This window comes from Nomascus leucogenys, chromosome 7b (assembly GCF_006542625.1).
Source record: "Nomascus leucogenys isolate Asia chromosome 7b, Asia_NLE_v1, whole genome shotgun sequence".
NCBI lineage: Eukaryota > Metazoa > Chordata > Mammalia > Primates > Hylobatidae > Nomascus > Nomascus leucogenys.
The window spans coordinates 79,806,867-79,822,464 of NC_044387.1; the positions used below are offsets into that span (position 1 = coordinate 79,806,867).

At 34.0% G+C, this 15,598-nt stretch overlaps 1 protein-coding gene across 7 annotated transcripts in view; it reads left to right on the forward strand.

The window, feature by feature from the left end:
* The window catches only part of RAPGEF2 (Rap guanine nucleotide exchange factor 2), a 257,003-nt gene that overhangs the window by 127,448 nt on the left and 113,957 nt on the right, over nt 1-15,598 (forward strand). For 5 of the 7 annotated variants that reach the window (XM_012508235.2, XM_030816279.1, XM_030816278.1 and 2 more), the window contains 3 exons: nt 9,342-9,417; nt 11,751-11,918; nt 14,653-14,670. In XM_012508235.2, coding sequence (XP_012363689.2) covers nt 9,342-9,417; nt 11,751-11,918; nt 14,653-14,670 — 262 coding nt within the window. The remainder of the gene's footprint in view (nt 1-9,341; nt 9,418-11,750; nt 11,919-14,652; nt 14,671-15,598) is intronic. The other 2 variants (XM_030816277.1, XM_030816281.1) reach the window with 1 other exon arrangement.

The window sequence follows — 15,598 nt, forward strand, 5'->3', positions numbered from 1 at the left end:
GACAATTTGGCCTTACAACACCTGCAACACCCTGTCTGGTGTTTCGTTGCCTGTGGGTATTTACGAAAACTAGGTAAGACTTCACATTCTCAAACTTTCATGCGGTGTGGGAGTCTTGAAGGCAAGTTTCGTTTTCTCTATTTTATATTATATGGAAGACTACTTAGTAATTTTTTGTCTTCATATTTTTGGTATTACAGAGTCATACCATTTGCACCTGTAGAAATATTTAACTTAGTTTCAATTTTGCTAACAATTTTAATTCTTAATTTTTAAATTGTTTTGTATAAAAACTTCAGCAAAAAATTTAATGGGAATGAAAGTCTGAATTGTTATACTGTTTTTAGAGCAATTGTTCCTTAGTCATACTGAGGGAATACTAGCATTTAGGAGTAATTTGTTTCATATGCTGCAAGTGGTCTTTTCAATAATCATTTACTGGTGGGCTTAATTTTTTTTCTTTTTTGATATGGCAGAGAACTCACAGATTGACCAGAAGTGAACCTGCATCACTTCTAGTTGTCATCTTGTGGTTGTTTAATATCAGATTTTAAGGACATGCTGAAATTACATTGAGATTGAATTGTTGAAAGGCAAGGTGTACAGTGTATTTATACAGAACAATTTAGAAGGGTTTAAAATAGACCATAGTGATCACATTTTCATTCTGTGTAGAAGGAGAAGACTATCAGCATTCTTAAAACACATATACCATACTTCTCCCTTCCACCACCCCCTTTTCCTACCTTATGGCCTCTAATTAGACACCTCTTGTCAAATGCTGGTGTCTAGTTAGAAAGAACTAACAGGTTTTTAAAATATTCAGGCTAACTCTCATTGATAACTGTTAACCTACATCTTTCTTGTTTTTGAAAGACAGCTATTCATATATGTGTGTTAATACATATGTGTTAATAGCATGTCTTATCTACAAATACACATACACACAAAGACTGAAACTACTAGAAGACCAGAAATAACTTTTGAAAGATATTTTAATTCAAAGTAGAAAAGATAAGCTATATATCTTTAAAAATTAAGGAGTCTGAAATTTTAAAATACTTGTTTATCTTGGTAAGTGGTATTATGAGTTCCATTTCAAAGAAGCAGATGTCCTACTAGTTGAAGTTCTGGCAGTAGCTCCCTGAAGAGATTTGGTCTTTATAGGTTTGACATTCAGATCTTTGCGGGGATAACACTAAAGCTCTTTATAGTCATTTGTAATTTTGCTGAATTTGAATTGCCTTCTGAATTACAAATGCTGATTTGTGTTTTTCACTCAACTAGCTAGTGAGTGAGCCTGGCCATTGAGAATTCACCTCTCAATGAAACTCTCTTCTCAACTTGTCATTGAGTTATAGCTGTTTGTGTACTTGTCATCCATGGAATATAAACTACTTAAGAAAAGGGACTATATTTAGTGAGTTTTTCTGTAAACTCTGTATTACAGATTACTGTGTTTATATTGGTAATATCGATTCTGTTATGTGTCCAGTGAACATTTGGAAGAAGAATAGATAGTACAATAATAAATATGTCAGAAATAATATTATGTAGTCATGCACTGTGTAATAATGTTTTGATCAATAATGGACCACATATACAGTGGTCATCCCAGAAGATTATAATATGGTATTTGTACTGTACCTTTTCTATGTTTAGATGTTTAGATACACAAATACCGTTGTGTTACAATTGCCTACAATATTCAGTACAGTAACATTCTGTATGGGTTTGTAGCCTAGGAGCAATAGGCTGTATCATCTAGCCTAGGTTTATAGTAGGCTATACCATCTGGGTTTGTGTAAGTATATTCTGTGATGGTCACACAACAGTAAAATCGCCAAACAACATATTACCCAGAACATATCTCCATCCTTAAGCAATGCATGACTGTATGTTAATATATATTATTACTCACATTATTTTGTGTTATATGTTATGTATATAATATATTCTCAAAAATACATTATATGTTAAATTTAAACAAAAGTTTCTCACATGAATCATGTATCTATGTTAGAAATAATATATGTTTTGTAGAGAGAGAAAAAAGAAATAACCTCAAATATATGACCATAGATAAAGAAAAAATGAGATTAATGTTAGGGGAAAGAAAAATGTTCATATAATTGACTCTTCTAAACTTTGATTTAAAATAAAGATTAAGTTGTATCCTTAATCCAAAAATTTCAAATACAGAATGCTCCAAAACTTGAAATTTTTTGAGCACTGACGTGGTGCTCAAAGGAAATGCTCATTGAAGCATTTTGGATTTCATATTTCCAGAGTAGGGATGCTCCACCTATACATGCAAATATTCCCAAATCCAAAATAATCCAAAATCGAAGCACTTCTGATGCTAAGCATTTTGGATAATGGATACTCGACCTGTCTTTCAGTCATATTTGTTTACCTTCTGCCCGTCTCTAACTAGGTCTTTCACCCAATGTCTATTACTTCATTGTTAAATTATATAAAAGAGATGGGTTCCCAGTTTGTCTGTCATTAAACATAACTCTTCCTTTGTTCCTAAAATTTGCTGTTTGTTAAATAGAGATTCTATTTTTTCTTATTCAAGTCCCAGATTTTTGCCAATAAACCCAAATATCCTGTCTGTAGTTTCTTTTCTAAGCTTTTTTTTATTGTGGTAAAAAATATGTAAAGTTTGTCATTTTAACTATTTTTAAATGTATGGTTACATTTAAGTGTATGTTACAGTGGCATTAATTACATTCACACTGTTGTGCCACTAGTGGCGCTACCTCTTTCTAAAGCTTTTCTGTAACTCCAAATGGAAACCCCAAAACCATTACGCTTTCCAAACCGCTTTCTCCAACTCTTGGCAACCTTGAATCGACTTTCTGTCTCTATGAATTTGCCTATTCTAGATATTTCGTGTAAGTGGAATCATATGATATTTGTACTTTTGTGGCTGGCTTGTTGTCTTTAGTGGATGTTTTCAAGGTTCATCCATGTTGTAGCAGGTATCAGAACTTCATTCCTTTATATGGCTGAATAATATTCCTTTGTGTGTGTATGCCACAGCTTGTTTATCCGTTCTTCCATTGTTGGACACTTGGGTTGTTTCCACATTTTGGCTACTGTGAATAATGTTGCAGTGAACATTGGTGTACAAATATCTGTTTGAGTCCCTGCTGTCAGTTCTTTTTGGTATTTATCTAGGGCTAGAATTGCTGTGTCATATGTTAATTCTATGTTTAGATTTTTGAGAAATTGCCAAACTGTCTTCCACAGTGGTTGTGTCATTTTACATGCCCACTAGCAATGCACAGGGTTCCAAGTCCTCCACATTATTTTTTTCTTTCTTTTTGCTTTCTTGAAAAAGGGAAATAATAAAAAATTGTAGCCATCCTGATACCTCATTTGCATGTGGCTTCAGGTGTGAAATGGTATCTTATTGTGGTTTTGATTTGCTTTTCTCTAATGACTAAAGATGCTGAGGACCTTTTCATGTGCATATTGGCTCTTTGTGTATCTTCTCTGGAGAAATGCCTATGTAAATCCTTCGTCAAGTTTACATTGGGTTGTCTTTTTGTTGTTTAAGACTTTTATATATTTTGAATATTGAATCTTTATCAGATATGTGATTTACAAATACTTTCTTATTCTGCAGGTTGCCTTTTCAGTTAATTGATAAGGCCCTTTGATGCAGAGTTTTTAATTTTGATGAAATTTAATTTATCTATGTTTATTCTCCTGCTCCTCATGCTTTTATTTTCCAGAGCTAAGAATCTATTGCCAACTCCAAGGTCATGAGGATTTATTCCTATGGTTTTACTAATAGTTTACTTTTGGCTCTTATATTTAGCTTGTTGATTCATTTTGAGTTAAGTTTTGTGTATTGTGTGCGGTAGGGATCCAGTTTCATTCTTTTTCATGTGAAATCCAGTAATCCCACCACCATGTGTTGAAGACTCTGTTGTTCTCTCATTGAACAGATATGGCATCCTTGTCAAAAATCAACTGGTCAATCATTTGCAGCAACCTGGATGAGAATGGAGACTATTATTTTAAGTGAAGTAACTCAGGAATGGAAAACCAAACATCGTATGTTCTCACTCATAAGTGGGAGCTAATCTTTGAGGATACAGAGGCATAATAATGACACAGTGGACTTTGGGGACTCAGGGGGGAAGTGTGAGAAAGGGGTGAGGGATAAAAGACTACAGATTGGGTGCAGTGTATACTGCTTGGGTGATGGGTATACCAAAATCTCACAAATCACCACTAAAGAACTTATGTAACCAAGTGCCACCTATTCCCCAATAACCTATGGAAATAAAAAATTAGAAAAAAAAAACCATAAGGAATAAAAAGGCCTGTTAATTTAACACACAAAAAAAATCAATTGACCATTGATGTATGAGTTTATTCCTGGGCTCCCAATTCTATCCTTTTGGCCTAAGTACCACACTATTTTGATTACTGTAGCTTTGTAGTAAGTTTTGAAATTGGGAAGTGTGAGTCCTCTGACTTTGTTCTTTTTCAAGATTGTCTTGGCAAATTAGGGCTCCCTGAATTTCCATATGAATTTTAGGACCAGCTTTTTCATTTCTGTAAAAAAGACTGGTCTAATTTTGATAGAGGGTATGTTGAATCTGTAGATCACCTTGTGTAGTTTATTATAAGACTTACTAAAAAGAAACTGCTGTATTTGATAGTGTTAAGAGTCCATTTCGGACAGTGGCACCAAGGAACTGGATGCAATCACATTTGGATCAGAATGTAGTCACATGGTTTAGAACAATCCTTACCTACTTCTGATTTTTTGATGAAGGATCGTAGGTGTACACTTAAGTTACCCAAGTTCTTCTTTAATTGTATTATTTCTAAGTTTTTAAAAAATAATTATTTTAGAAACTTATGGGATACTGGCTTTCAGCTGGTGTAATAGGACTTAATGAAATATTATTATTATTATTAGAGACGGAGTCTTGCTCTGTCACCCAGACTGGGGTGTAGTGGCACGATCTCGGCTCACTGCAACCTCTGCCTTCCGGGTTCAAGTGATTATTCTGCCTCAGCCTCCCGAGTAGCTGGGACTTTAGGTGCATGCCACCATGCCCAGCTAATTTTTTTTTTTTTTTTTGAGACAGAGTCTCGCTCTGTCGCCCAGGCTGGAATGCAGTGGTGTGATCTCGGCTCACTGCAAGCTCCACCTCCTGGGTTCACACCATGTATTGGCCAGTCTGGTCTCAAACTCCTGACCTCAGGTGATCTGCCTGCTTCTGCCTCCCAAAGTGCGGGGATTATAGGCATGAGCCACTGCTCCCAGCCTATTATTATTATTTTTGAGACTGAGTCTTGCTCTGTTACCCAGGCTGGAGTGCAGTGGTGCAATCTCAACTCACTGCAACCTCCGTCTCCTGAGTTCAAGCGATTCTCCTACCTCAGCCTCCTGAGTAGTTAGGATTACAGGTGCCTGCCATCATGCCTGGCTAACTTTTGTATTTTTAGTAGAGACGAGGTTTCACCATGTTGGCTAGGCTGGTCTTGAATTCCTAACCTCAAGTGTTCCGCCCACCTCGGCCTTCCAAAGTGCTGGGATTACAGGCATGAGCCACCATGCCCAGCCTATGAAAAATTATCTTAATTTATGCATCTGGTCTTTTGGAAAGCCCTTTGGATTCCCTGAATTTTTTGTGAGAAACTTTTCAGTTCTGTGTTTTTCCCCTTAGACACTCTTCCAGGGTAATACCCTTTTATAGATTTGATTTTCTATAAGGGCATGTATTGTAATAATTGTTTTTGATTCTTTCCTTGTGTGTCCATCATTTCAAAGTTTGTCTTTGTTTATAATTTTACTTGTGTAAGCATCTTGCTCTGCTAATGCATTCAAAGACTTCGTTTTTATTAATAACTTTTAACTGAAAGCTGAGAACCTGTTGTTTAGTATAATATTAAATGCTGTGTGCATTTGATCACTTTTTCAGTGTAGAGCATTTCATTGTGCACACTGGATCCTCTACAGCTTGCCTGCACTCACACTCTTTGTAAAATGTCTTGTACTTTATTCTTACTGTTTTGGTTTTGTGTTTTACTCTCTCAAAGTGTATTTGTTATTTGCAATCCTGAAGATTTTGCACCATTTTTTTCCACTAAGTAGTCTAAAATATTTTAAAGGATTGTTCTTTATATTGTCTATGAGGTACTTTATCTCCTATACATCTTCATCTGTTGCCTTTTTGAAGTCTCTGTCCTTATTTTCCAGAGCTGAATTTTTTCAAACAGTTTCGTGTAGAACTTCGCCAAAGATTTTTGAAAATGTAGTAAATAATCATATTTACTTACTTTTGTTTATGTATTGTTTCAAAGAATCAGAGAGCAGAAGCAAAAGTAACTTGTGGACTTAATTTCTAGCTAACATTTTTTTTTTCCACTTCTTTGTCTGTTTCTTCCAACCTTATAGCTTCTGGTTTGTGAGCTAAGAGCACATCATCTCTGTGAGAGAGCTCAGAGGCTTTGTCACTGATCAGGCCTAGCGTGTGCACTCATGACCTACTCTTTGGCTCCTTTGAGGCTGCTCTTCCTTTCTGCATTCCTGGCTGTGTTTGAAAACATAGATTGTTGAATAAATGAAGTAATATATTCTCCCTTGCTAATGAGTGTTCTGTGCACATTGCTTTTTCCATTCAGCTTATTCAATAAATATATCTGATGGAGAGTCTGCAGTTTCTCCTGTTCACATCTTTGTGACGGTTTATAGAACTCAAGTCTTTTTATGGTTGAAAAAGTTTCATCAGGCTCTAGTGCAACTGACTCTCTGAAAAACTCTCATGGAAATGTTTTTGTATAGCCCATTTTAGGAAATGTAAACTTTTCATCCCCAAAGTAATAGTGTGCTAGTGCAACTTGAAGTGTGACTTCCTAGCCATAAAGTTCTGTTGAACGAATGACTAATTGGTAAGAGGATTTACACCCTAAGTCCTGGAGTGGTGAAGATGGTACTAGATTTATATATAAAATAAATAACAGTTATATAGTTTATTTATGTGAACATTAACACCTTTTGCTGCTAAAATTTGTAAACAATTCTAGCATATGCTTTTGTATCAAGTATTATATGAACAGTGTATACATTACAAACATTTATGATTTTTTACTATGTTACATTTAAAAACGGATAAACATTAGACCACTATATTTATAAACTTGTCCAAGTCTGTAACCTGCCACATATTTTACTAACACATTGAGATTATTTATTAATTTGTAGTGTATAATTATAAGCTTCATTTTAAAAAATTAAATTGCAAATAGGTAGATTCAGAAACTCAAACTTTTGTGTATATTGAGGAGTTATGGAATTTCAGTTGTATTTAATTGTAAGCTAAAAGAAATGTTTAAAAATTCAGGTCATTTAAATTGCATGAGAAGTAACATGAAGATAGATTTACTATGTTGTTCCTGTCAAATGTTCTCACTTAAAAGTACTGTAATGTGTATGTTTGTGTGGGCATATATGTGTGAATGTATATATGAATATTTAAAAAATTTTTTTCAAATATGTTAAATATGATGCTGGTTTTGATTTTCATGGAAACTTTTTCTTCAAGACAGGGTTTTACTCTATTGCCCAGGCTAGAGTGCAGTGGCACATTCTTGGCTCACTGCAACCTCTGCCTCCCATGCTCAAGTGATCCTCCCATCTCAACTTCCTGAGTAGCTGGGACTACAGGCTGGCACCACCATGCCTGGCTAATTTTTGTATTTTTAGTAGATACAGGGTTTCACCATGTTGCCCAAGCTGGTCTCGAACTCCTGGGCTCAAGTGATCAGCCCTCCTCAGGCTTCCAAAATGCTGGGATTACAAGCATGTGCCATCGCACCTGGCCAGAAATGATTTTGGAAAAGGACTTAATTATCTTTAACAATCAGATAATTATTATTAAGGAAAAGGACTTAAGTGATGGCCTAGTCTAACCTGATAACCTGTAAACAAATAAAATTTATCATATGATGTGGTCAAGATAGTTTGCTAGAGATTGCAGATGATAGAATGAGAATGTTGGCTTTTCTGTTTTCTTCCTCTTACATGACTTGGCTCCTAATACTTGAAACGTGTATTACTATGACATAAAGAGGATTATAAATGGAACAAGAATTTCCATAGGAGTCCCCGAGAGTGCCTAATTAACTTGGAAAAAAATTGTTCAATGAAATAGTTTTTTGGTAGAATTTTAAAGCATTTTTTCTTAAAGATAAGTTTATTAAATATGATTACCAAAAATTTTAATATTAGGCTCACACCTGTAACCCCAGAACTTTGAGAGGCCTAGGAGGGAAGATTGATTGTGGCCCTAAGTTCAAGACCAACCTGGGCAACATAGCTAGACTTTGTCTCTACAAAAATTAAAAAAAAAAAAAAAAAAAAAAAAGCCACGTATGGTGGTACGCACCTGTAGTCCCAGCTACTTGGGGGAGTCTGAGGTAGGAGGGTTGCTTGAGTCCAGGAGTTCAAGGCTGGAGTGAGCTGTGATTGTGCCACTGTACTGTGGCTTGGGTGACAGAGTGAGACCCTGTCTCTTAAAAAAAAAAAAAAAAAAATTAACTGGAAGGAAAGATTTTTGTGAATGAGTGAGGTGTTACATTAACAAAAAGAGCTTCACCCAAATTCTCTGTTCTTGATTCTAGTTTGCATATCCCTATGTCAGAAACAATAAATCTTCACCATTGTTAACGTGGGAATTCACCACAGATAAGGCAAAGGTGGTATGTCTGTGTTCACTCGTGCAGAGTTTTCAGGAGGAATGAGCTTTTAGTAGTACATCAACCGAAATCACTTTACCATAGAAATAAAGTCTTAAGTTGAGTATCTTTTTCTTAAAACATTTAGAATAAATTGATTTGAAAATTTAGGAAAGTAAATACACTTTTTAGGTGAAAAAGAAGTTTAACCTAAGCAAGTTAAGTTATGAAGAGAATTACATGTACATGCATTTTATACTTCTTCGGAACATTTCTATAGTTTGCCACTGAGACATTTCCCATCCCTACTGGAATATTTTCAAAATTCACCTGAGGATGATTTAAAATAACCTAACAGAAAACTCACTCATGCTAATAATTCTCCTTTACTTACATTATTAATTTGAAATATTATGTTAGAATTTTCCAGAAAAATCTGACTGAAACTTAAGAATTTGAATGCTTTCTTGTCATTCTGTGTAAATTATTAAAGATAATTCACTTTCTCCAATGTGTACTTTTTGTAATTGTTTTTAATTTTTATTTATCTGGAAGTTTGGCTTATGTTCACAAATACTACTTAAATCTCTGAGGTTGTCCTCACTGATTTTTTCTTTCTTTCTTTCTAGTTTTGGCAAGCGTTCTGCAGGAAGTTTTAGGCGTGGCTGTGAATGCATTGTTTTAGAGCCTTCTGAAATGATTGTGGTAAGAGTATTTCTGTGAGGACTGTTTTTCCCCTAAAAAATTGTATGAAATAAAGACATTTTTATAAACTGCTTATAATATTAGATTTTTGTTGACTAGAAAATATTGTATATTTTCCATAACATTAGATATATTTATTTCACAACTTTTTATTAATATGAATTTGAGTTCATAATCATATTTTATTATTTACAGGATTCAATTAAATGCCAAAAAAATTTTAAAAGTACAAGTAACTAAGTGGTTTTTGTACTTTGCAGTTCAATCTATATAATAATGCCATTTAATTGAAATTTGGGGAAAATCTCTTGATTGCAGGATTTTAGCTCTCCAAGTGTTGATTGGAATGAGCGACTTACTTTAAATGAATCACTAGGTTTGCTGGTGTGAGAACAATTTTGGAATCTAAACATGCCTCCATTGTGAGCAATCATGAGGAATAACCAAATGGAACTTGTGTTCACTGTTAATTCATTCATCAGAGTTTCTAAGATGTTTTAAATGAGGAATTATTTTTTAAACAACACTATTTTAAAAAACACAAGAAAATCACCTGAATTTTTTCAAGTAATTAAAAGGAAATTTGGGGATTATGCTGGTTAAACACTCTGTTGACATCTTTTCCCTCTTTTTAATGGAATTTTGTGACTTAAAAATTTATAAAGAGAGATTATACGTAGAACATATTGTTAAATATGATATTGTTAAAATAGATATTAGCAACATACCTTGAAGCTTAAAAACCAAACCTGTCATACTTTTTTCTTACTGTATAAGAATGATTTTAAGATAGGATAATATGTACCCTTTAAAAAATTTAGTAACAAAAATAAGATGAGGTGGAAGGGGAGTTTCCCAGCCTAGACATCAGTTGATATTCTTACTGTCCCCATCCAGCACCCTAGCTGGGAAGGAAGATCTTGTAAAGTAAATGATGTCCAAATAAAGATGATGATGGAAACTTTTATTCACATTTAGTAAAGTATTTAGTAAACAATTCTAGGTCTCTTTTCAGAGAAGATGTAGGGTTTTTCCCTATCATGTAGGAGAGGAATTCTGTCAGAAATGAGAACTTCCTCATCAAAGCTAGCGAACTTTTTGTAAAATTTACTAAAATATTTGGTAAAGTTTTACAAAATGTACTCAAGTAAGAAAGTAGCATAGTTATGAGTAAGGATTTACGATTGGGAAGAATGTAGGCAGATATATGGCACTTTCCAACAGTAGATAGTCTTAGATATTTCCTTGAGATTTTGCCCTCTGTTAATGCTACTTTTAGATTTCTCTGGAGGATTTTTAGTCTTTAAAACTGAGTATTTTATACTTGCTGATACTACACGAACTACTAGGTTTGCTGGTGTGAGAACAGTTTTGTAACCTAGACGTGCCTCCATTATGAGCAGTCACATGAGGAATAACCTAATGTAACTTTTATTCCCTGTTCATTCATCAGCATTTCTACATATTTTTTTTTTTTGAAACGGAGTCTTGTCCTGTTGTCTAGCTTGAAGTGCAATGGCGCGATCTCAGCTCACTGCAACCTCCACCTCCTGGGTTCAAGCAATTATCCTGCCCCCAAGCAATTCTCCTGCCTCAGCCTCCTGGGTAGCTGGGATTACAGGCACGTGCCACCACACCCAGCTACTTTTTTGTATCTTTAGCAGAGATGGGGTTTCACCATGTTGGCCAGGCTGGTCTTCAACTCCTGACCTCGTGATCCACCTGCCTCGGCCTCCCAAAGTGCTGGGATTACAGGCGTGAGCAACTGTGTCTGGCCTAAAATTTTTTTAAATGAGGAATTACTTTTAAACAACACTACTTATAAAAAAAGAAACCGAAATCACGGAATGAAAGTAGAAGGAGAAACCCTTGCATAACCTACCAAAGCCATTCTGTTAGCACTGTTTGAGTCATTCAGGATTTGGAAGTTTTTACAGATTTCCATCAGGTTTTCTTTTTTTTTTTTCTACGTTGCTTAAGACAGTGTGGTAGTTGCTTTCATAATGTGTGTTAATGTATCCTGTGAGATCTTTCACTAATAAATCAGTACAAAGACTGCTGAAAATATCCTTCCCTTTGAAACGACAGGAAATTCAAGAGTTACCCATATTGTCCTAAGTGGAACTGAAAATGCCTCCTCATAAAAGAAATGTTACTCAAAACCAGTTAGTTCCAGAGAAGTTCAGAGACACTTGAAGTTTGTCTAGATAGTTTTCTACAGATGTCTTTGCAAGATGATTGAATATGGGTTATCTGTAAGTTTCTTTCTGTATCTAATATTAATAGGAAATGTTGCGTTTGGAGAAATGAAATTTTGGGGGGTTTTATTTCAGGTGGACTATATGGATGAAAATGAAGAATATTTTCAGCGTCAAGCTTCCCATAGACAGTCTCGAAGGAGATTTAGAAAAATCAATCAGAAAGGTGAAAGACAAACAATTATTGACACTGTGGATCCTTATCCCATGGGCAAACCTCCTTTGCCTAGAGGCTATCACACGGTAAGTTATACAAGTATAATATTTTTATTTATTTCTAGTTTTTTGTTGGGGTTTTGTGAAAAGATGTTTAAATTTTCAATTTTTGACAAATCTTTTCAATTATATATATACACACATTAAGTACACTTAAATATTTTTGTTATATTAATAAATATAAAAATAAATATATAATATTTATATATTAAACATTTATTATAGAAAGAGTAGATTTTTCTGGAAACAAACATGATATGATTAGTTTTTAAAAGACATTGAAATAAGATGTCAACAGACTTTGCTAGCTCCTTTATTAAGTTGTTCTCTGAAGATCAGCTTCGTGATAAGCACATATAATTGTAATTGGAATATTTTGTTTTACCTTAATCTAACATTTTGGCGCCCTCCTGTGCACTCCACCCTTTACTCCCAACCCAAATGAGTGCTATCATCCCTGTTTTTTATTTTAAAAGTAGATATGTAAAAATTACATTATTTTTCATAGCTTTTTATACCTTTGTGAGAACATCACTGAGATTTATTTTTTAATGCAATGAAGGAGGAATAATTTTAAATAATGCTTTTTAAAATCTCAATGTGAAGATGCCCTGAAATATTTCTAATAGATTCAAAGATCCTCTTAAAGGCAGGCAGACATAACCCAGTTCATTGTCATTTGTTTCATAAATATTGGTAAATAAACTGCTTTTTTTTTTTTTTTTTTTTTTTTTTTTTTTTTTTTTTTTTTTTTTTTTTTTTTTTTTTTTTTGAGGGGGAGTCTCGCTCTGCCGCACAGGCTGGAGTGCAGTGGCGCGATCTCGGCTCACTGCAAGCTCCGCCTCCCGGGTTCACGCCATTCTCCTGCCTCAGCCTCTCCGAGTAGCTGGGACTACAGGCGCCCGCCACCACGCCCGGCTGATTTTTTTATATTTTTAGTAGAGACAGGGTTTCACCGTGGTCTCGATCTCCTGACCTCGTGATCCGCCCGCCTCGGCCTCCCAAAGTGCTGGGATTACAAGCGTGAGCCACCGCGCCCGGCCTAAACTGCTTTTTATGTTTGAGGAAACCAAGACATAGATAATGAGTGCTTTGTTCAAGATCTCAATAAAGTCATTTTAAAGCCTTATTTTTCTTATTCCTTTGTTTTTTCAAGAGCAAAGTCGCTTAGATTCCTGGATATGTCATAATAATGTGAAAGATCATTTATGCATATAATACCATGAAATGAGTGGTTATTTTATGTATAATTAATTTAAAATAAAAATATAAAAAATAAAAATAGATAATTAAAAACTATTTTACATTCCCCAGTTGTTTTCCTTTACCTTTTTTTTTCTTTCTTTCTGCAAATAAGTATAAATACAAAATGCATGGGAAAATGTATATAGACTTAAAATTATTTACTCAATTTTTAGTAAGTTTAAGTGATATATCTTATACCCACACTTCATATATTCTATTTCTCAGAGAGCCGTTTTTATTTAAATATTTAATGTGGTTTTGACCACTAGCAACCTGACTACTCCTCTTGCTACCCATGAAGTATTTTAGTTTAACATGGATTTCATAGTTGAATCATTTTATTGAGCTCATTTGCAGAGGACTGCTTTTTCCTCATCACAAAGACATCTTTGTCTGTTGGAGAGACTTAGTATTAAAAAAACCATGAAAGGTTTTTTTGTTGCCATTGTCCATAAAAGAAGGTAATGTTTTTAGGGTTGATGTAGCATTATGGAAGAAGGAAATATGTATTAAAAATAGTTATACATATTAATAATACAACACAGATAATATTTTAGCCTAACATTAATATTGCTAATTTTTTTCTGCTTTGGGATTGTTTTTCCAGATTAGTTTTCAAACTAAAATAGTCAGTGGGAGTATGGATTATTTAAAATGTAGCGTTAAAGTTGTTTTGTTTGTTCTTATAGTCATATTTGTCACACTTTAGTTGGGTGGGCCATTTAATAACTGTTCCCTCCCCCCACCCCCAGCGTGATTCCCCCTTTATGGAAAGCTTCATTCAGTTTCCTTACATGGCTCCCTTTTCATTATTTGTTTTAAAATATATATTTCTTTTATTGTTACAAGTTTTTGTTTTTTTTTTTTTTAAGTGGATTTTTAAGAATGTCTTACCTAGCCAGCAGATACTTTTAGGGAAAATTCAATAGTAGGATGAAAAATTTGGCTTGATTACTAATGGATCATATACTGGTTTACTAATGTGTGACATGTGGTATTAATTTTACTAAATGAGTTAAGATTGGCAACAACATGGTCATAAGGATTGCATCCTTTTTGGGGTGTAAAAATAACATTGTAATTGTATTTATTATTTATTTTACATAAATACATAATTTCAATGTAGGAAGATTGCAAAATTTTGTTTTGTGTGTATGATGCCACATAGTAAAAAGAATTAAATAGAAATTATTCTTTATTACCCCTACGTCATATTTACTTATTCTTAACAGAAATAGTTCTCTTTGAAAGAAATTGGCTAATAGTGAAGGACTGAGGGTGAAAAGTTTATTTAAAAGAATTGCATGATCAACTTCACAGGTGATTTAAAGTGATTGCAAGAGCATTTCAAGTGCATGGCTAAAGAACATGGGAAGCATTATACATATAGCTGATTCTATATGATCATTCTTAATTTTAACATTATCTTCATTTTGGCAGATGTAATATAGCATGTCTGATAATGTTCATCTTTTCCTTTCCTCCTTTATGGCACTCATTTCATTTTGGCTCAAAGGAATGCACTAAATCTCAGGTATTGTAATTTGTGTGTGGTCTCCTGACACTAACCTAAGTTTATGTGTGAATTTGCACTGTTACTAATGAATTTATAATATTGATATGTTTTGCTTGGTCTTGTCCTTCTGTATTTTGCTCTAATTTACTTTGAAATTATCAGTGGTTTGGGTGGTAGAATAGGCTGCTTGATCTGTACAGACCTGGGGATGGATTGTCCATGTTGAAGAAAGAATTCAAGTGCAAGCTACTTACTTTTAAAAATGAATGGAGCACTTAAAAAAATGAATGGAACACTGTTCTTCACTAACCTGCTTTGCAAATAAAAAAATGAAGAGAGAAAGGCAGGCAGACATGAAGGATTTTTTTTCCTTTTTATGTGAAAGCTTATGGGAAATTCATTAGAAATTTACATTTTAAATACTACAGATGAAAACTAAAGTTCAGGAATCCCAATGGGAGAACATTTTGGGAGGCCACTGGTAAAATTTCAGATTTTCTTTAAAAAGCTTGCTCAAAAAGGAAACAAAGTTTAAAATCTCTTGTATTTTCTTATTTGCACTTTATTTTTAACAAGGTTTCTTGCTTTTATTTCATTCTACATTTTAATTGAGGTCTGTAATAATCTCCTTGCTCACTTCTTTCATGCCAGTACATGACTAAGTACTATACTAAGTACTAAAATCTATGATTTTCAGTATGAGTTCTTTGAAGCTTCATCTAGATTACATTTGGGGTTATCAGGGAATTTTGAGTCAAGGAAAAAATACTGATTTATCCCTGAAAACTAATTGGTTAAGTAACTAGTAGCATTTTATGCTTGTGTTTTATTGTTGTACAGGGAAAAGATCATGAATAATTTATTCACATTGGGGGAATCTATCGTCAATATATCTTTGGCTATTAGAGTAACTTTGCCTAAAAGTATGAATTTTATGTATAATTTT